Raw genomic sequence first — 22,755 nt, 5'->3', positions numbered from 1 at the left:
CAGTTTCGCCTTTTACAAATTTAAATCAGCTCGAGTCCAGCCTTGACCTATGCCAAAAGAATGCCTCTTGGCCAAACAAATAATGTCAAATGACATAAAATATAAAATGGACACTATAATGTTAAAACACTACATTTTGTGTTCATAAACCAGGGTCCACTCCACTCACTAGAGCCCCGTAAATACAAAACAGACAATCCCCTCTTCAAGCCTCTTCCTTCGAGTAAACAGATGAGGTCCACAAAGGCCACAACAGCAAGGCTCTGCAACCTGGTCTCAGAACATGCCATATTATTCTTTACGTAGATTCGAGATATATATTATCAGATATGGTATGTATTCATCTGGGGATGTCCATCACCCAGTTCGTATGGTATGTGATGCGCTCTATCATAATCTGTCGGGAAGTTGCAATGGCAAATTTGCATGCAAATTGTGTTGTTGTCAACGTTCAGATTTTGCTTTTAAGGGGGTTCATCTGGTTTTTAAAAAACAATGTCTTTGCTTTCATAATCTGTTATATCTATTATTGCCAAATTCAGAGTATAAATATAGTTTTTAATTGTATAAATGTAGGATGAAATATAGCAACAATGCACTTTCACATTTGTTCGGTGGATGCTAGCTAGCTTGTAACACATCAGGTCAGGCTTTCGTGTAACTATTTTACAGTAGCTGCACTATTATAACCCTCCCCTATTTCGAAATCCCGAATTAATTACAAACTAGCTAGTAAGCTATATATTTTGAATCAAGCAACAATAGGCTAGTCAATCGGATCATTTTCCTGTTCACCCAATCAAAGTTACTGTGGTCCTGTGTGGCTTGCAACACCAGGGTTGTGGGTTTGATTCCCACGGGGGACCGTTACAAATGAAAATGTGTCCACTCACTACTGTAAATCGAGGTGTAGCGTATCATCCATGGAAAAACTAAAAGTACCTCAAGCTACACTCTCGCATCTCAAAACCCATCATACATAGTCTCACTACGCCTTGCTAGTAGCTAGCTTAGCTTTCTACTGCATCGATGGATTCCCAGGAGAGAGTAATTGCTCGATGTTTAATTAGTAAGAATGTTGTACTGGGAGAAGGTTCAGACGATCAGTGGCGTCAACTTATTGGCAACTACTTTTGACCTGAGCCGGAGAGTGGCCATCAGCGACTCGGCAAATGGAACAGACACCTACTCAGACGAGCTCACCGAAGTCGAGGCCGAGCCCCTTGAGGACGAAACTGAGGAAAACCACCCGTTAAAGGTTGGATCCGTCAATTACGGTGCTTCAGTCGGTCGAGGGGAAATATGTAAGTGATGCTGGGCAAGAAATTGAAAAGGCTTGCTTGTTCGGGTGCTCTTGCAAGTCCAACCCCTGAGGGTCATATTTGTTCTAAAGACAGGTTACATAAATGCATGAAATGGCCATTAATATCATATAACTGGACCATCTATAAAGATATGTCAAACATGACCCATTTACTGTCCTAGTAAAAGTATGTGTTTTGTGTGTGTGTGTGTGTACTGTTTGTGGTTTGTGTGTGTGGATTTCATGCATACATTTCAATAAGCGCAGGGAATGTGTGTTTGTGTTTTATTGAAAGTTTGTTGATATAACCTGAAAATGTATTGGCTAGAATATATTATTATGGTGACAATGTTAAAGAATTATGCACTATTATTTGTCTTATTTTTCAGATGGAAAACATATAGTGCTCATTGGCAAGATTGCTGGTTCCATTAACCTTTCCAAGAAAACTGTCAGCTCGAAAAGGAGCAAACAAACAGAAAAGAAACATCAGAGGAAATCGTATTTAAGAAATAATGAGTAGTAAGCTGTATTATGAATATAAATAAAAGAGCTGAGAATACATTGTGCCTTTCAGCACATAAAGGCATGTTTTAAATCATGTATTTTCTGATTTCAGAATTTCTACAAAAAGCTGACTGCAGTGATAAAAGTTCTGCAAGGAACATGGTGTGATTCCAACGAAGAATTGGTGTGGAGGTCGTCTCGCCAGCAAACGGGTGCTGTCCTACGCGAACATTCAGCGAATCATCCACGCAATGCCGCTCCCAGGACAGATCTGCTACGGTGCTACCGACATTTGAGACAAAGTCCTCTGAAGCGTAAGTACAAAAATAGTTGGTGCGTGATCATGGTGAGTGTTTTCCTAAATCTTGAAACTTATATTTGTATCAAACGTTTGTCAGCTCAAGCCAGTGGACTAACGCCCCACACGAATCGGATCCATATAGACTGTCAGTCCTTAGTCTCTGGTGACGTGTGTGTGGTCAGATTTTCTTTAACGTTTCTCATTTTAGATGCTGCTTAGATACCAGAGTTTACTCTGACCATTTTTTTTTTAGCTCTCACCCCCTCTATCCCCTTGCCTGTTGTAGCACTTTTCAGATGTCGTTTACTCTGTATGACTGTCTTAAAAATGCAGTTGCTGGGTTTGTGAGAGGGTTGCTTGGGCACATCTATATACATTCTCTATTATGTATTTTTAAGAGATGTTATTTATTCATTAATTATCCTCCTAAGCCTTATCTCCAAATCTAACATGGAAAAACTATGAGCCACAATCATGATATATTTGAGGACTACTGTCATGTTTTGTCTTTGATCATCATGTCTTGTCCCTGTGCTTCCCTCTGCTGGTCTTATTAGGTTCTTTCCCTCTTTCTATCCCTCTCTCTCCCCCTCCCTCTCTCCCTCTCTCGCTCTCTCTCTCTATCGTTCCGTTCCTGCTCCCAGCTGTTTCTCATTCTCCTAACGACCTCATTTACTCTTTCACACCTGTCCCCTATTTTGCCCTCTGATTAGAGTCCCTATTCTCTCGCCTCCTGATTTTCCGCCTCTGTCAGCTTAGTCAGGATTCATGTCCTAGCTGATGTTTGCTGTTTCTGCTGTCCTTGCTTCCAGACGACTGTCGTGTCTTTCCTGCCTTCTTCAGATGCTACGTGTGCAAGCAAGCCCGCGTCTATGTTAGCTACCGGCATGTGGCTTCCTGCAAGCGACCTGCATCTGTGTCGTGGACGCGTCTCCATCGATATCCTCTCCTACTGACGAGAGGATTTTCAGTTTTCCTGTTGTTGGATTTAACCTTGAATATACAGGAGTATGATTATTTTGTTTAAGACATGGCTACACTATCTGTTTTCTATTACGTCGCTTTTTGGGTCTTCATCACCCAGCACTGAAGCAGAAGAATCCGACCAGAGAAAATCGCGACCCAGACGACTAAGGATTCTCCGCAACTCGCCCGTCCAGAGATCCCACGGCGACGCCAACTGCTCGCCCAGCCCACGGCCGCCACGCGAATCTGCTCCTGCTCGCTCCGTCCATGCCGCACTTGCAGACCCATGTCCCCCGCCCTCCAGGTCTCCGATCCTTCAGGACACGTCTTCAGAGTCTTCTCGCTCTACCCCGCTCGCCCAGCCTCACTTCTCGCCGTCTCTCGAGTCCCCGGAAACCTCGCGGGTCTAAATAAACCCAACATCGCTCTCTCGCGGCACCCGCCACTCGCACGCTGTCCGCTATCCCTGCACCTTACCGCCACCGTCGCTGCCCACCTCCTTCGTGATCTTTCCTCTCCCACGCCCCAACACACTCACTCAAGCAGAGCACCTGAGCCTGGCATTTCGGTCACCGTCACTATCCCACCCTCACTCCCCTTACCTCGCTAGCCCACCCCCCACCCCCCCCCGCCTGGGAGCTGGGGCACCAAGCATCTCCTCGGCCAGCGCCACAGGGCTGACCGTGCCTTCTCACCCGCTCATCTCACCATCGAACTCCCCTTCACACAGACGCGACGCCCACCCTGCAACTACCGCAGGTCCTCCTTTGCACTGTCCTCCAGCCCTCCCTTCTGGGCACGAGAGCTCCCAGGGCCCTGCTTGCCTATCGTCACACGGCTCGACTCCCGCACTCCACTCAACCCGCGCACTTACTCCACTAGAGTTTCGCACTCTTGCTGCTCATCCAGTGCACGCGCACAACACGCAGCCACCCCCAAGGGGCCCAGGCGTTGCTTCCGCCTCGTCTACTGGGAGGCACCTCCTCCATGCTCGAGGGTTAAGCGATGACATTCTCTCCCCGGCCGCACGTCTCTCCACGCGCCGCAGCACTCCTCCTCTGATTAGCACTCCGACATCCCCGCACAATCCAGCACGACCCCGGCGCTAGATCTTTCCGTGACACCGCCGCCGCCCCCGCACCGCTCGCGGAACGAAGAGCTCCCCGCTTTACAACCCCGGGTTCTCACCTCCACCCGCACTCCTCAACAATCCTCTCCAACCACCGAGCTCCAGACCGACTAGGACATGCAAAAGAGAACTGGGGTAAGAATCTCGACTAAGGCAGAGCGGAGACACCGGAAGAAATCACACAACCGCCTTTGCCCATTATATTACCACCGCGGTACTCCTGCACTGCGTACATTCCTCCTCCCATCGCTAACTGTCATGCAATCCCACGCTAAAGAAAAACACGAGTCATCACAGCTCAACACAACGCACCGGAGCGCACTATGCGTCGACGACGCATACTAAATCCAGGTCTCTCCCACTACCAACACTCCTCCTCTACCTTGAAATCTTTGGTCATCTACCGCTGGAGGTTCGCGCACATCAGCTCTCGTGCGTGCCCTCTGAAGACTCCTGGGCTGAGAGGTGTTTTATGCGACGACAGCATAGGACGCTCCGGCAAAGCTGAATTCCTACTCAGACAAGTTAGAGGAACACGCCCATGATATCGCCCTCTAGACTGAGCTTCAGTCAGTACTCCTCGCAGCATCCAACGACTCGTGAGCACCACTCCATTTAACCCTAAACGATCTGTAACCCACAAGTGAGCACCGATATCTACTTTTTTTTAGATTCCTCGTTCACGCCCTATTAAACACGCATGTTGCTTTTGGGTATCCCACTGGCTAATAATGCTCATACACATCCTCTCATTATCATCTTGAGTCATCAACGTAATCTCTATCAATCCTGGAACGTTTCTTGCTCAAGTGAAGTGGTTATAATGTCTGACTATCCTCCCTTTTCTCTGTCCCCCACTACTCAGCGAGGAACTGGTCGTCATAAACAAGAAGATAGACAAAAACACAAAAACAACAAAAACAACAACCACAAAAAAAAAAAACCAAGAGAGATAATATAAGAATAAGATGAAAGAAAGAATAAAATAATAAAAAGAAATCAAGAGAAATCAAGAGAAAAAACATAAATATATAAAAAAAAAAAAAAAAAAAAAAAAAGAGAGAAATAGAATAAAAAATATATAAGATAAAAAATAAAGTGAAAAAAAAAAAAAAAATATAAAGAAAAGATAAACAACAAATAATAAAAAAAAAAAAAAAAAAAAAATAAAAATAGAGAAGAAAACCCCCACCTAGGGTGGCAGATATAGAGGGCGCAAGACTAGTCGAGAAGGGTCTCCTTCTCCTCGTTAAACAAGAATGAAAAACACAGGCTCTCTGGAGGATCCTATCTTTGTACTGTCTCCTGCGGCTGGGTAAGGTAAGTGATAGGAAGGCTGCCCCCCCCCCCCCCCCCCCCCGAGACCGGGATACCGTGTGCCGTTCTTCATTGCTCCCCGGAGCGGGGTCGATGTATAGACTTTGATAAAGCAAAGACACGCGCAGCGGGTCAGCATCTGCGCCACTGCGTGTGATTATCGAGGGCTGAATGAGAATAACGGTTAGAATCGTTATCGCTCCCCTTATGATATCGCGTTCAGCCTTACCGAGATTCTGGCAGTGGAAGCCATGTCTCTTGTACCTAAGTGAGATGCGATATATCTGTATACGCGCATTGGCCGCCATGCTACGAGTTAGCAGCATCCAAGAGACGGCGGAACGAGAGGGTGGAGTAAGGCGCGCTGATAGTGTAAGCTCAAATACCCCAGATTTCCAGTAGCAGTTATACGTTTGAAGTATATGCGAACGAGTTCATGCCGTTCGGAGGTTTCTCGCGGCATAGAGTGGGAGCCTGCAAGACTGCTCGGCGCATGTATCTCAGGCATTATTAATCCGAGTCCGGCACTCTATGAACTTGATAGGAACATTCCTGTTGAGTTAGTTAGGGTCATTAGAACTAGAGATGAACAGGTCCAGTGGGATATGTAGACTTTACTAACCGGTTACTTACTACACTCGAGAGTCTGGGAGAGTTTAAAGTAACAGCAGCTGTCTGGCGAGGCGTTGTAAGGACTCAGGAGACCTTCTTCAGATATGCCAAGCGAATGCAAGTGATTAGCATAGGTAGAACGGTTGCAAGAACTGACAAATCCTGAGTGACCGGGCTGCTTATCAGGCTGCTCGACTCTCAAGTACCAACATCGTATACTCGGTCTGTTATTGTTCCCCCGGGCTGGAAGGCATTCAGAGGATTCCGCTAAGGTCTCAGGCTGTCAGCGTATTGGCCCGTTCTAAGTCAGTGTCGGGTGGCAGCGGCTTTCTCGAGTTGTCGTCTTAAGGTATCTTCGCGTTTCGATTGCGAGGTGAGTATTCGGTCATAGGTGTGGAACATAGGTGAAACGAACACACTCTTGCAAACACTGCACACACGGAGCACATGGGTTCTCTGTGCTAATGACTCGCAAGTTCAGTGGTCGTGTGCTGCGCGTACCCCAGGGTAGTGGTAGACTCATCTCTTTTGATTCTCTTACGGGCGATGCAACGATACCCGTAATCTAAATAGGCAGAACATGGTGCCGTCCTGATGCGTTTACCCTCATGTATAATGTCTCGGAGAAATGTGGATAGTTTCCGACACATTGCTTAGCCCAAACAATTCATACTCGATCTTCGAGGTTGACGCAGATCTGAGGTATAAGGCGGCAGACTGAGGAAGGAAGCAGCAGATACCTGCTGTCCTCCCCAAACACAAAACAAAAAAAAAAAAAACAAAAAAAAAAAAAAAAAAAAAAAAAAAAAAAAAAAATTGGGGCGGTAGTAGGACCATTTCGATGACGGTATACAGGGCATCCGATTTGGAGATCGCGTGTTATGTATTTATCTCATGGCTGCAAGCGCACCAGTAGCCTCCGCGAGATGACCGTCAAGCGTATTCGATTTTGTAATGGACAGACGAGAACTTAGATACGCTATGCCTGCCAGCAAGTAGACATGAGCGCGAATGGACGACAGTGGTTGAGGGCTATAGAGCGCTTGTTACTTCCTCTAAAATCCTCACTCCTTAGTCCAATGCAGGATTGATAACTTCCACTGCAGTGGTGCAGTTGCCCCTGCAGCCCGGTGGTAGATGGAGAGAGGGAAAACGTTAAACCTGGGCTTCTCTTCCCAGAGCTCCGTGGAGAGCTACTCGTCGTCATGCGGAGGCGGTGCAAGTAAAGAGTCACGCTGAAGATCCCGGGAGAGATATCTTTACCTCAGCAATTCCCCCAGAAGAGGGAAACGCCGCTGCGTTCCATGATTGCGAATAGGCGAAACTATAGAGTAATCCGTTTGGATCGATCACCTGACATAGGGAAGCCAGGGCCTGGAAGCCTCCTTCCCAAAAACTGACGATCAAACCCTATCATCTCCTCTTAAAGTTCTGATAAACGTTAAACACTCAGCCCTTGCCTCCCAGATAGCTGTGCCCCACTCCCGAGCCCGACCAGTAAGGAGTGATATGACGTAGCGATCCGAGCTCTCTCTCTTGAGTATGTGTTGGGCTGGAGAGAGAAAACAATAACACTGGGTGAGAAAGGAGCGACACTCAGTGGGCTGCCCAGAGTAACATGGTGGGTTATTAACCCTAGGTTCCGGAGACTCGGAAGACCAGAAGTAGCTGGTGGAACGAGACGAAGACTCTGAAACTGTCCTGAGAGATCGGAGACCTGAGCGGGACTCAACGGCATGACGAGCAGCAGACAATTCCTGCTCGTGTCTGCCGAGCATTGCTCCGGGATCTCGACGGCAGTGTTGCGAGAATCCGAGTCGCTGGGTCCATTCTTGGTCGATTCTTCTGTTATGCTGGTGAATGAGGACCCAAAAGCGACGTAATAGACCAGAGTCTTTATTCCAGTCTTAAACAAATAATGATACTCCTGGATATTATCAAAGGTAAATCCAAAAGGAAACTGAAACTCTCGTCAGTAGAGAGGAACGACTGGAGACGCGACACAAGACTGCAGGTCGCTTCAGGAAGGCACAGCCGTAGCTGACATAGACGCCTGCTCACACGCAGCATCTGAAGAAGGGCAAAAAAGGGCGGAACAAGGACACAGAACAGCAAACAAGAACCGACAACGGAAGCAAGGGAAAACAGAGGAGAAATAGGGACTCTAATCAGAGGGCAAAATAGGGGACAGGTGTGAAAGAGTAAATGAGGTCGTTAGGAGAATGAGAAACAGCGTGGAGCAGGAACGGAACGATAGAGAGAGGGCGAGAGAGGGAGAGAGGGAGGGAGAGAGAGAGGAGGAAGAAAAGAATTAATGACCAGCAGAGGAAGCAAGGGAAAAGCATGATGATCAAAGACAAAACATGGTAGTCCTCAAAATTACATAGTGTGGCTCATAGTTTTTATTAGTGTTGAGATAAGGCTTAGGGGATAATTAATGAAATAATAACATCTTTAAAATACATAATAGAGATGGTATGATATGCCCAAGCAACCCTCTCACACCCAGACTGCATTTTTAGACAGTCAACAGAGTAACGACATCTGAAAGTGCTACAAGGCAGGGGATAGGGGGAGCTAAAAAAAAAATGTCAGAGTAACTTGGTATCTAAAGCATCAATTGACGAACGTTAAGAACAATCTGAACACCAGTCACGGGTCCTGACGAGGATTTGATGATTCGTGTGGGGCGTTAGTTCAGGCTGAGCTCACACAGAAAAAAGTTCAAGACTTTGAAAACCCACCATAACCCAATTTATCCACATCTCCCCTTCACGAAGACGAGTATTGTAGCCGGTGGCGGAGCAATCGGGTCCCTGAATGTTCGTAGGAACCAGCAGTTGCCGGGCGAGACTACCCTCACAATCTGTGGAAACCAGGTGTTAAGAGCTTGGAGAATTATGAAATAAAATACTGAATAATAGTGCACAAGATTCAGTTTTTAACATCCGCTATATTTTAAATTTCGATCTTTCCTTTCTGTTGTTTGCCCTTCGAGCCGACCAGTCTTGAAGTTACTGAAAGCAATCTTGCAATGAGATATAGTATTACATCTGAAAATAGAAATATGGCCAAATTAAACATGCAAATAAATAATCAGAACTTTAGGAATAAAACTTCAATAAAAACCTCTCTGATATGGATTAGAGAAATAAACAACCAAAAGACACACAGTAACCCCACTATTTACGTAGAAGTAGGGTCATGTGATTAAAGATGCTGGGACTGATTTTTTAAAATGGAATAAGGGTTACTCAAGAGCAAAAAAGCATTATTTTGCCCATAACTTACAATTCAAGACAGAGAATGAAATAAATAAATTATGATTTCTTTTTAATGTACATAATAACCTTTATACCAGAGTACATCTTACTGCAAACAGCTTAATTGCATCTGCAGCTGTTGTGCTGTTCTTCGCTCGTTCGAGTTCGTGATTTCCTATCGCCCGGGAAATAAGAACACCAAGCGCTTGCCTTACCCGTCTCTTTAGTTCTTCTGTGGCTTCTACCGACCCGAGGGGATTCTCCTGTAAGGCGTGTTGTCGGGTTGACTGTTGGGGAATTGAGAGACAGGTTAAGCAAGCACTCACTCACACTGCGTCGCCGGCGCTTGTCCTAGTAACCTTCTGTTCGTTCCTGTCTCTACTCGTCTGGCTGTTCTTCAGTGGGCTCACTCTGCCAAGTTAGCTGGCCACCCGCGTTCGGGGTACGCTTGCTTCTATTCGCAGCGGTTTTGGTGGCCTACTCAGGAGCGTGACACGCGCCGTTTCGTGGCTGCTTGTTCGGACTGCGCGCAGACTAAGTCAGGTAACTCTCCTCCTGCCGGTCGTCTCAGACCGCTTCCCATTCCTTCTCGACCATGGTCTCACATGCCTTAGACTTTATTACGGTCTGCCTTCGTCTGCGGGGAAGACTTGTGATTCTTACGGTTATCGATAGGTTCTCTAAGGCGGCACATTTCATTCCCCTCGCTAAGCTTCCTTCCGCTAAGGAGACGGCAACAAATCATCATTGAGAAGTGTTCAGAATTCATGCCTCCCGTTAGACGCCGTTTCAGACAGAGGCCCGATTCACGTCACAGTTTTGGAGGGAGTTCTGTCGTTTGATTGGTGCTTCCGTCAGTCTTTCCGGGTTTCATCCCAGTCTAACGGTCAAGCAGAAAGGGCCAATCAGTCGATTGGTCGCATATTACGCAGCCTTTCGTTTCGAAACCCTGCGTCTTGGGCAGAACAGCTCCCCTGGGCTGAGTACGCTCACAACTCGCTTCCTTCGTCTGCTACCGGGCTATCTCCGTTTCAGAGTAGTCTGGGTACAGCTCCTCTGTTCTCGTCCCAGCTCGCCGAGTCAGCGTTCCCTCCGCCAGGCTTTTGTCCAACGTTGTGAGCGCACCTGGAGGAGGGTCAGGTTCTGCACTTTGCCGTTACAGGGCGCAGACTGTGAGAGCCGCCAATAAACGTAGGATTAAGAGTCCTAGGTATTGTCGCGGTCAGAGAGTGTGGCTTTCCACTCGTAACCTTCCCCTTACGACAGCTTCTCGCAAGTTGACTCCGCGGTTCATTGGTCCGTTCCGTGTCTCTCAGGTCGTCAATCCTGTCGCTGTGCGACTGCTTCTTCCGCGACATCTTCGTCGCGTCCACCCTGTCTTCCATGTCTCCTGTGTCAAGCCTTTTCTTGCGCCCCCCGTTCGTCTTCCTCCCCCCCCCCCGTCCTTGTCGAGGGCGCACCCTATTTACAAGGTACGGAAGATCATGGACATGCGTTCTCGGGGACGTGGTCACCAGTACTTAGTGGATTGGGAGGGTTACGGTCCTGAGGAGAGGAGTTGGGTTCCATCTCGGGACGTGCTGGACCGTTCGTTGATTGATGATTTCCTTCGTTGCCGCCAGGGTTCCTCCTCGAGTGCGCCAGGAGGCGCTCGGTGAGGGGGGGTACTGTCATGTTTTGTCTTTGATCATCATGTCTTGTCCCTGTGCTTCCCTCTGCTGGTCTTATTAGGTTCTTTCCTCTCTCTATCCCTCTCTCTCCCCTCCCTCTCTCCCTCTCTCGCTCTCTCTCTCTATCGTTCCGTTCCTGTCCCAGTGTTTCTCATTCTCCTAACGACCTCATTTACTCTTTCACACCTGTCCCCTATTTTGCCCTCTGATTAGAGTCCCTATTTCTCCTCTGTTTTCCGCTTTCTGTCCTTGTCGGATTCTTGTTTGATGTTTGCTGTTCTGTGTCCTTGTTCCGCCCTGTCGTGTTTTTTGCCTTCTTCAGATGCTGCGTGTGAGCAGGCGTCTATGTCAGCTACGGCCTGTGCCTTCCTGAAGCGACCTGCAGTCTGTGGTCGCGTCTCCAGTCGTTCCTCTCTACTGACGAGAGGATTTCAGTTTCCTGTTTTGGATTTACCTTTGATAATATCCAGGAGTATCATTATTTGTTTAAGACTGGAATAAAGACTCTGTTTCTATTACGTCGCTTTTGGGTCCTCATTCACCAGCATAACAACTACATGGGATGCACACGCATTTGTGTGCACGTGTATGTGCAAGTACACGTGCGCACAAACGCGTGCACATCACATGTTGTCCTCGCACATATCATGGAGTGAAAATGTGCACCGTGAGAGTACAGTACCAGTCAAAAGTTTGGACACACCTACTCATTCAAGGGTTTTCATTATTTTACTATTTTCTACATTGTAGAATAATAGTGAAGACATCAAAACTATGAAATAACACATATGGAATCATGTAGTAACCCAAAAATATTTTAGATTCTTCAAAGTAGCCACCCTTTGCCTTGATGACAGCTTTGCACACTCTTGGCATTCTCTCAACCAGCCTCATGAGGTATTTACCTGGAATGCTTTTCCTACAGTCTTGAAGGAGTTCCCACATATGCTGAGCACTTTTGGGCTGTTTTTCCTTCACTCTGCGGTCCAACTCACACCAAACCATCGCAATTGGGTTGAGGTCGGGTGACTGGAGGCCAGGTCATCTGATGCAGCACTCCATCACTCTCCTTCTTGGTCAAATGGCCCTTACACAGTCTGGAGATCTGTTTTGGGTAATTGTCCTGTTGAAAAAGAAATGATAGTCCCACTAAGCGCAAACCAGATGGGATGGTGCATTGCTGTAGAATGCTGTGGTAGCCATTCTGGTTAAGTGTGCCTTGAATTCTAAATACAGTTTTTTTCAATTGCTAGGACCCATTTCTCAATACTTTTTCAAAACTCTTCACACAGTTCTCCTAACCAACTTTCAGCTTGGCACAGCAGTTAATTTCACATCCAAAATGCACTAAAACTACCAAAATACTTCATACATGTCTCAAATCAACTCATTCTTCCACACTAGCAAAGGTTGTCATCCAACAAGCACACTTTGTCACTCATAAAACCATGACCTAAAAAACTCTAACACTAAAAACAATGTTTTTTTTTGTAAAATGTCTTTGCTGTTTAGAATTCATTGCAGTATATGTTACGTGAATGAATCAGACATGATGCAATATGCTTCAATATGTTTTGTCATTTTTTGTCTTTTTTTTATGTCAGAGTGTTGGTAACAATGATTTGGTAACAATGATTTGGTAACAATGATTCGGAAGACAGGCGCAGGAATGCGTAATAGTTTAAAAATAATTATACCCCAAATTACGGTGTGCCGTGTAAAGGCACGAAGACCAAACAAACACTACACAAAACACAGGGTTGAAACCCAAACAAAAGAGTGAGGAGTACCTCAAATAAATACACATGCGCACAATGATTAACACACGGGACGAGACCCGTAGTCATCTGCGCAATCCACAAGGGCACGAAAGCCCAAAACACACAGCACATGTACTCACACGCACCAACGGACATTGTAACAATAACCGACAGCACCATGGTGAACAAAGGGCACATATATACAAATACAATCAGTGGGAATAGGGGCCAAGTGTGCGCAATGAATGTTCCAGAGGAATCCGTGACAGTTCTGTATCTTACCTGGACATATTGTTTCCTGAGTTGCTTGACTCGTGGGTTTGGAGGCTTTGCTCAATTTACTTCTGTAATGTGCAGTTCAGTCAGATGCCCTTGCAGAATGTACATCTTACCTGTTGTTTTGCCGGACATTACTCAGAATAGATGCCACTGTTGAGCGTTGCAGATTTGGCTGCACTCTCAGACCAGCCTCTCTCATTGATAGACCATGATTTATTACATGATCATTTATAGTATCCCTAATCTCATCTGAGACTACAGCTCTTGATCTTCCTCTGTCTTCTTCCACCACGCATACATACTCCTCTCCCTCTCGCTTTAAACAACCGCTCACGTGGTGCCCCAAATTCCTAATGAGTTAATTGTTACATTATTAATTTAATCAGGTAACAATTAAACATAGTCATTTGATTCGATAAAGAACAGTCATCAGATTAATGAAAGTAAAGCCACAACACTGCCAAAACATGCATCAGGTCAAGTGTTTTTGCTAGACAAATAAATTATTTTTTGAAGCCGTATCATAGTAAGATCATGCTGCTAGTTAGTATCACCCCGATTATGCCTGTAGTCTACCAACGGTTATCACGGAGGTTAACAGCACTTTTCTTCAACCAACCCTGGCCGCAATTCATCAAAAGGTTTGTATCTTGGACTTGGGTTTTTGGATTGAAAGTAGCAGGGATGTGGGTTCTGGTTTTTGTGATTGTGTGACATATTATTGCCTCATAAAGTAGCTATGTGCTCACCAGGAAAAGGTAGACTCTGGTGAGTTGGCAGGACCCTGGTTTTATGGACACACAATCGATCGTTTTGCCTGTACAGTGCAATATTTGTTTCTTATAGTGTCCATGTCAGGACCCGGTGAGAGAAACAGTCACTAATAGTCGGCAGAACCCAGAAGATGAGGCAGACTCAGCAGTACTAGAAATGGTGGTTTAATAAAAGGACAAGATCTTCAGGCAAAGAATATAAATCCACCACGTCAAAAAATAAAGCCAAGAGGCACAAAATGGATATCCTCCAAAATACAAAGAAACTCCACAAAGTGGTAAAAACAGCAGGGAAAAACAAACCTCAAAAGACTACTCAAAAATACACAAGCACTAAACCAGAGAACCTCTGGAAAATCCAATAAGAGAAATATGTTCACAACAAGGCTGGGGCTGGGTGCTWACATACAAACACTGAGCAAAGAACTGAGGAACACACAGGGTTTAAATACTAACAAGGGAACGACACACAGGTGCAAACAATAATTAGAGCAAGGAAAAAACAAAAGGTACAAAAAAGGTGCAATGGGGACATCTAGTGACCAAAACCTGAACAGTCCTGGCCAAAACCTGACAGTCCAGGCGTTCCATTTTAAGCTGTTTGACCACAGTAAATGTCCAGCAACACTTTCTATGATAACACTTTCTATGATCTAGCTTTTTCTTCAAACTCACCTGATTTGTATTCTAGGGACTCTCGTAAGTAGACTGGACCCGGGTTCTATGGACACACTGTCGATAATTTTGCCTGTACAGTGCTATATTTGACCCGTATAGTGTCCAGGCATTCCATTTTAAGATGTTTGAACACAGTAAAAGTCCTGTAACACGTGCTATGTCCTTGCTTTTTGTTCAAACTAGACTCTGGTTTTATGGACACACAATCAATCCTTTTCCCTCTACAGTTCAGTTTGTTGTGCTATAGAACAAAAATACAGTAACACTTTTTTTTTAAACATTACATTTCAAAATATAATCCTTGAACAATAGCACCAATAAATTAACAAGAATCATACAACCAAAATAATTATATATATTTTTTAATTGTTATTGTATATACTTTTTACCAGTAGGCCATTATTGTTATTTACTATACAAAAGCTCCAACCATTTTTCAATGTGCTTCACCTTATATAATTATTTATCTTATATATAGTAATTATCTTAAGTTTAGATTTTCTCCCATGTAATTATATATTTTGTACGTAATTTTTACATTACGCACTATGCAAAGCTGCAATTTTGTATCATCCACACAGCGTTTTACCATGGACTTTTATTTTTTTTTTATATATATATTTTTTTTTTTTTTTTTTTTTACCTTTATTTTACTAGGCAAGTCAGTTAAGAACAAATTCTTATTTTCAATGACGGCCTAGGAACAGTGGGTTAACTGCCTGTTCAGGGGCAGAACGACAGATTTGTACCTCGGGGATTCGATCTTGCAACCTTTCGATTACTAGTCCAACGCTCTAACCACTAGGCTACACTGCCGCCCCGAAGGCAAAATACGTATAAATATTTTGAAGGCAAAATACGAAAACCGGAAGTCTTAATGCTGCTGCCAGGACTATAATGCTGCTTTAAAAATATATATATATATTATTATAACATTTCAAATTACAATACAACAAAAAAACATAAGACATCACTGCACGTATATTTTCTTTGAAAAACATAAAATAATATTAAAAGTTGAAAAATGTAATAACAAGAACTGAGAATTCATAAAGTCCAGGGGTTACAGTTGTACAAACCTATGATAGAGTTGTAAGAATATATGTATATATATATAAAAAATATATAAATAATTATTGACTAATTCTAGATATTTTATTAAATATTGGATTTCAAGTAAAAATATATTTTAAATATGTGTTTTTGTGTATATAAAATTTACCAGAGAGAATTAAGAAATTAACGACTAATTCGATAGTTTTGTTTTCATTTGATTTGAAAATGTTGCTGTCGTGACGTTTGGAATTTCCTGGTGTTAAACTGCAGTTTAGTCTTCACTAGTTACTACAGTCATAAGCCTCTCCTATTTCTACAATGTATTTTCTTAAAATGTATTTTTAAACCTAACCTTTAACTTAACGACACTGCTAACCTTATGCCTAACACTAACCTAAATTAAGATCACAAATCTATTTTTTTCTCATAAAATTTTACAATATAGATAATATTTACTTTGTGTTTGTGGTAACTAGCGTAAACCGCACAGTTGGTGCATTACCGTGTCCTGCCGTTCTGGTGCGGGAAAGACCGTACGATTTTCCATTTGGCCAGAAGATGGCACTAAAGCCTTTCAACAAAATGTTAACAAAATGTTACAATCTCACCTGAAACTAAAAATGAAATAAAACACGCTGATAGTGATGTGAATGTGTTATCAAAATCTCTTTTATAGCCCCATATAACACAATACAATGCAAAACCCTTTGAAAACCAGTGAAAAGCACATAAACTCTTCACAGGGGAACACAAACACGATGAATAGGAGAATGAAGAGGAATACTGTGTGAATACAAGAAAGGGAACAGGTATGCAGATCTACTTCAGTTCCTCAGATTGAGTTGGCAGCTGCTTCAGTCTTCAGTTAGATCATCCACAACAACAAGCTGACACACAGGGAACACTTGGATAAACGTGTAAACTTATATTTAATTTCCATCCATGCTTCACGTGGAATAAGAAACCTGAACATACAGTACATATCACACTATGTGTTTAGGCTGCAAGGTTCTTTGCAGTGGGAGCCAATCCAAGAAGATGGTTACAGAGGCTCACTAGACCAATCTGAGAAGAGAACAGGGTTACAGAGACTTGGTGTCAAGATGGGGGTTGTCAGGCTCAGGCCAAGGATGGTTATTTATAACCCTTTACAGTGAGTGGAGGCAAGGGGTGCACTTAAGACCCCCCCCCCCCCCTCACAACACACACACACTCCCTTCCTATAAGGTCATCAATGTGTACAAGAGGCTACTCATTTGACAAACCCAACCTCTCCAATTCCCCCCTCCCCCTCCGTGATTCATACCTCCTATTTCTAACACATACACACACACACACACACACACGAATACAGACACACACACACACAGGTTTTTTTCAGCTGGCCACCATCCATCAACACAGAGGAGATTGGATGATCTGGAGCAGCGGCTCTTAGATACAAAAGGAGAGGAAAATGGGTAGAACTTTATTTTACAGTTCAGAAATGATCAGATATTTATTTAGAAATTACAAGGTTAAATGGTAATAACCTAACAATTATCTATGAGTCTGACTGACTGCTTAATAGAGAATCTCCGTTGAAAGTGTTTAGGCTGGATCCGGGAAACCAGTGCTACTGTGCTACTGTTTAAAAAAGTATGCATAAAAATAAATATCCAGAAAAAACAGCCTGGTCTGATAGACGTTACATAGTAAATGTAAATCCAGGACACTAAAATTAGTATAATACTGTATGTTAGTATGGTTACATAAGACAGATGGTTACTCAAGGCAAAAATTAAAGTAGGATGGTTAGTTGGGATGGTGGGTGGGCATACAGCGTGAACGTCTAGCAACCCAATAGTTGCAATTTCACATCACAGACAACTTTAGCATTGAATTAATTAGCAACTTTTCAATTACTTGGTACTTTTAGCTACTTTGCAACTACTTAGCATGTTAGCTAACCCTTCCCCAACCTTAACCCTTTTAGCTAATCCTTCCGCTAACCCTAACATTAACTCTTTAACTGAACTTCTAAACTTAACCCTAACCCCTAGCCTACATACTGTTAGACAGCTAGCTAACGTTAGCCACTAGCCACCTAGCTAGAATTCATTACATATCATACAGTTTGAAAATTTGTAACATACTGTACATTCTGCAAATTTATAAAATATAATACAAATTGTAATTTGTAACATATCATCCACAAATTAATACATACCATACGAACCATAACATATCATACTAAATGGAGTGTTTCGGATTTACGTACAGAATAATACGAAATGCTCTGAGACCAGGTTGAGAAAAAAAGTTCTGTAATTTTTACTTCATCATTTGACCTCTCAATTTCAAATTGCTGCAGTATAAAGCCAATAAGACTAAAAAGGACATAGCATTTTCCCCCTAATAAGGCTAAAGGATGATGCATCCGCCGCCAACTTTGGCTGGGTCATTCACTGGGGCAGGAACGGAAGGAGTGGTCTGGCTAGGTCCTGTTGTAGGTTCAACTTCTAGCTTGGCTGACTCAGCTGGTTCAGCCTCTCCTTTAGCTGGTTCTGTTTTACTGTCCTGTCCTGTCAATAACGGGTCAGCCTCTGGCTTGGGGCTGTCACTCTCCTCAGCCTGAGGTGGTTCTGTGGTTCTGTGTCCTTCAGCCAATTCAGTCTTTTTATCCTCTGCTTTTACTTGTTCAGTAGCTATACTTGAGAGCAGCGTAATCTGGGATTGGTAAAATGAGGATGAGCCGTCAACTGGTGTTGTCATATCTTTCTCCTCCTCCCTCTGTCCTGTCTCTCCATCCCCCTCTCCTTCATCAGCAGTCTCAGCTGGTGAAGCCTTCTCTTTCTCCTCCTCCCTCTCTTCCTTCCCTCTATCCCCTCCTCCATCTAGGATCTCAACTGGGGTCTGGGCTCGAGCCAGTGGCGCTAGTTTCAGAGAGCTCTTGTGAGGTGCAGCTGGCTTCCTTCTAGGGGGGGCTACTGGCTTTGGAGCTTCCTGATTTGTTCCACTGTCACTCAGAGGTGGGAGTGTTTGTAGTTCCACTGTGGGAGCATCATGTTTGTATGAGAGATCTATGTCTGTGGGGGGCTCAGTGACACTCCCCCCACCAGCCCTCTCAGAGAAAGACTCTGGGTCAGAAAGTGGTGGATCATTTAAATCTGTGACAACGCCCTGAGTCTTGTTCTCCTCCTCTGTGGTTTTCACTTCTTTAACCACTTGAAGCTGAGGTGCTTCCTGCACTGTCTTTAAAACATTGTCTGCCTTAACATGTTTGTTCTCCTTCACAGGTTCTGCATGGTTCTTTTCTTTATCCAGTGATGGGATGTACCGATCATCAGATGGAGAGGAACTGGCGTTCGTACGGAAAAAATCTGTCATGTCATGCTCAAACTCCTGGATCTCCCCTTCTGTCTCTCCATCATCAGGGTGTGAGAGAAAGCTGTCCAGCGTGTACAATTCCTGTGCCCAAGTTCTGAAGCCTTCCTCTACTGCCGGTTCCCCTTCCAGCTCCACCATGGGAGTCTCGTCCTTCAGGACAAACTTCTCCAGGTACCCCCTGGCCTCCCGGTCTGAGTGTCTGCTGTGGAAGGACCTTTCGGAGGTCATACTCTCAGTGTCTTCCTCCTTCACTCCTTCCCTGCTGCCCACCGCCTCTTCATACAGGTCTGTGTAAAGGAAGGCCATGGCCGTAGGCTCTTCTAGCAGAGTGGGGTTGATGATTTTGGGGGGTCCCGAGGGGAGGAAGATGGGGGTGAGGACGGTTTCCTCGCTGCCGAAGAGGGCCGATCCACTCTCCTTCAGGGGGGACTTGGGTGACTTGTCTACTGCGCTCTCCTCTACTTCCAGATAGTTCTTAGAAGGCATATTGTCCATACCGCCGTAGAACACCTCATCTAGATGGTCACTGGAGATTTCTTCTCCGCTAACGCCTGTGTTGGAACCTCCCAAGTCTTCGGTCACAGGTGCGGCATCTTGGAGCTGTTCCGGCTCCTCACTCACTTGCTGGTTTTCCTCTCCACAGTCTGCTTCCTCCTCCTCCTGTCCTTCTTCAATCATGGTGGGGCCTCCTGGAGCAGGCTCATCCATCTGAGTAAATGTCTCAAAGTAGTCCATGTCGCTGGTGGCTCCTCGTCTGGGCTGCTTTGCCACCGGAGCCCCAGGAGGGTCAGTCTGATCAGGCCTGGTGAGATGGGAGGAGTCAGTGTGTTCCACCGTTTGATCTCCACCTCCCACTGATGGTGCGTTGTCCTCCTCAAACACCTGAATGAATGGATCAGTGAATGAATAAACAAACAAGTGAATGAGCAAATAAATTAATGAATGACTGAATGGATGGATGGATACACAGAGTAAGGTCTACAGATCTAATTCAATTGTGTTTGTCACCTCTTCTATGATTTCGTTACTGGGTTTGGTGAAGGTGGATTCCTCCAGGTAAGACAGGTTGTCCACCATGACTTGGCTCTCCTCCTCGTCTATGCTCACCAGCCTGGGAGGAACCACGATGTTCAGGATCTCTGAGCCTTCTGACACCAGGCGGAACAAACTCTGCTTCTTCTCCTCTTTGGGATCTGTCGTTTCCTCCTCCTCCCCATCTCCCTCTGCCCTCACATTGGGCAGGGAGACCTCCACTAGCTCTGGCTTCTCAACCAACTCACCTGAGGAAGGAAAAATATGCAAAAACGTTTCTCAATAGTTTACAGTTTGAGCATATCAGAGTTTGAGACATTACCTAATTTCTTTCAGTGACCTCACCTAAGTCATCACCTGTGGGCAGAGGAGTCCGTCCCCGTCTGTCAGCCCGGCTCCTGCGTCCTCCTCCACAACTTGTTTTCATCCTTGGCCTCCTCACCATCATTGCCTCATCCATGACAAAGGTTATTTTACCTGCCATTCCAGATCCTAATCCAGGTGAAACAGACCTTTCATTAATGGGAAAGCAGAATTCCGAGGCGACGGTAGGGGTGGGTTCAGCTTCGGAACCCCAAGGGGTGGAGCAGCGGCTGGAGCTGGTCTCCCATTGGATGCCGCTGTCCTCGCCCTGCACGGTAACCATGGAGAAGGAGGGGTCCATCATTAAGCACTGCATCTTGGGACGCACCGCCTCATCCTGAACCGCCAACCGCAAACTGGAAGAGACGCGATAATACAAATAACATGGTGAGGTACTGGGGCAAATGTAAATTTTCCCATTTCGAGGCACACCAAGAAATTATAATAAAAAATGACTTGAAATAAAAGCCTTATATATGTGACGATCCCTCTACCCCTGCCCCTCTGTCTGTCTGTCTGTCTGTCTGTCTGTCTGTCTGTCTGTCTGTCTGTCTGTCTGTCTGTCTGTCTGTCTGTCTGTCTGTCTGTCTGTCTGTCTGTTTCCTGTCTGTCTGTCTGTCTGTCTGTCTGTCTGTCTGTCTCACTAGGAATGTGACCTTTTGTATGGAGTAAACCTTACTGAAATCATAACAAGACATGATTACTATGGATTGAACTCTGATTTATCTCGACAAAGTGGGATGCTCAGAGACAGAAATAATTTTCAATCCTTTATCAAATAATTTAATTATCTCCTTAACTATTCATCCACACTAATGTGATCTCGACGAAGGAGGGGATAAGGTTTTTTGCGAATGTACACTGCCGGTCAAAAGTTTTAGAACACCTATTCATTCAAGAGTGTGCAAAGCTGTCATCAAGGCAAAGGGTGACTATTTGAAGAATCTAAAATATATTTAGATTTGTTTAACACTTTTTTGGTTACTACATGATTCCATATGTGTTATTTCATAGTTTTGATGTCTTCACTATTATTCTACAATGTAGAAAATAGTAAAAATAAAGAAAAACCCTTGAATGAGTAGGTGTTCTAAAACTGACCGGTAGTGTACTTTGGAAAAAGACTCACTTCTAGTAGGCTGTACAGAATGTCAGAAATGATGTAGGATATAGGCTGCTACCTGTTGCGGAGATCCTCAACCTCATCATTGATTTGGGAGACTCCCTCAGTGATGTCCACATCATCCTCTAGCATTGTCAGAGTATCTGGATCTATCCTGATACATTCCACCGTTTCCATTGTATTCATTGTAGCAGGTTCTTCTCATCTATTTTCAATGGCTTCTTATCGGCACTCCGCAGAGCAACGTTGATGACATTCCAAGTTGGAGAATTTGCTCAGAGATTTTGTGCTCAGCGTAATCTTGAAATAGAAAGAACGGCATCCAGGGTTTCAAAATGTGTCATCCCTTGACAGTTGACACTAATGTTGAAGTATAGGACCAATAACTATAGCTGTAAAACTATTTTTCGTGGGGGAAAAGTGTATCCTGACCCAGGGTGTGTAGGCTACCTATAGACGTCATATAAAGTTGCAGCAGTATCAGCAGAAAAGACGCCCACTTCTTTTTTACATTTTGTTTTTGCCAGGTCTAAAAATAATACTTGTCACCAGCCTATGTCCAATGGCACGGTGCTGTCTGCCAGTCTGACACAACAAGGGTAGATAAAGAAGGATTGAAATTGACACATGTAGAATGTCATTTAGCGGTGCATAATTAACAAGGGAGTATCATGTTTATTATAATCGATTTTCTCAAAGTCCAGCACCATGGCCAGCACCAGTGGTCAGAGCCTATTTCTCTCTCTCTTTCTCTTCTCAGTGTGCAAGAGTAGAGCGAGCATGTAGTCATGCAAGCCAATCAAATTCAATACATTTATTTCACATTAAATTAGGATCATCTTTCTGCCTACAGGGTCTCTCTCAGGTCTTGGTGAGTCTTGAATGTCAAAGTGTCATCTGCTAATGTCCTTCCATTCGCAATGTGAAACAGATACTGGACAGGGAATATGAGACTCAAGGAGAGGGGTGGGGGTTGCTGTTGGAGCACATGACAGGGGTTCTTTCTCAGGTATAGTCTCCTACTACAACCCTTAACAATGTACAAACAGATCTAGGAAAAGATTACTGTCCTAAAATCCAAACTGTGAAGGCAGGTAGCCTAGTGGCTAGAGTGTTGGGTCAGTAACTAAAAGGTTGCTGGATCAAATCTCAGAGCTGACAAGGTACAAATCTGTGGTTCTGCCCCTGTGCAAGGCAGTTAACCCACTGTTCTCTGGGCGCCGTGGATGTTGATTAAAGGCATCCCCTTGCACC

The 22,755-nt window shown here is 44.5% G+C and overlaps 1 protein-coding gene across 2 annotated transcripts; it reads right to left on the bottom strand.

Moving 5' to 3' along the window:
- Window positions 1-16,261: 16,261 nt before the first annotated feature.
- Window positions 16,262-21,988, bottom strand: LOC111961766 (cardiomyopathy-associated protein 5). 2 transcript variants are annotated; one of them, XM_023984287.2, is made up of 4 exons: window positions 21,560-21,988; window positions 20,373-20,734; window positions 19,992-20,263; window positions 16,262-19,865 (listed from the first exon to the last, which is right to left on the bottom strand). In XM_023984287.2, the coding sequence occupies exons 1-4, from the start codon at window positions 21,685-21,687 to the stop codon at window positions 18,018-18,020; spliced, it is 2,610 nt and encodes an 869-aa protein (XP_023840055.1). In that variant the 5' UTR covers window positions 21,688-21,988; the 3' UTR covers window positions 16,262-18,017. The 2 variants fall into 2 exon arrangements, with proteins under 2 accessions (XP_023840055.1, XP_023840054.1); XM_023984286.2 differs by having other exon boundaries at window positions 20,361-20,734; window positions 21,560-21,987.
- Window positions 21,989-22,755: the final 767 nt, after the last annotated feature.

Source organism: Salvelinus sp. IW2-2015, linkage group LG4q.1:29, assembly GCF_002910315.2.
Source record: "Salvelinus sp. IW2-2015 linkage group LG4q.1:29, ASM291031v2, whole genome shotgun sequence".
In the NCBI taxonomy this organism is placed as follows: domain Eukaryota; kingdom Metazoa; phylum Chordata; class Actinopteri; order Salmoniformes; family Salmonidae; genus Salvelinus; species Salvelinus sp. IW2-2015.
The sequence above is the reverse complement of the archived record's forward strand: the minus strand, read 5'-3'. Positions and strand labels throughout refer to the sequence as shown.

Coding starts and splice junctions, on each gene's coding strand:
- LOC111961766 (XM_023984286.2), bottom strand. CDS start 21,687: ATGAATACAATGGAAACGGTGGAATGTATCAGGATAGATCCAGATACT. Junction 20,735..21,559: donor GTTGAGGATCTCCGCAACAG/GTAGCAGCCTAT, acceptor CGTCTCTTCCAG/TTTGCGGTTGGCGGTTCAGG. Junction 19,866..19,991: donor GTAACGAAATCATAGAAGAG/GTGACAAACACA, acceptor CCATTCATTCAG/GTGTTTGAGGAGGACAACGC.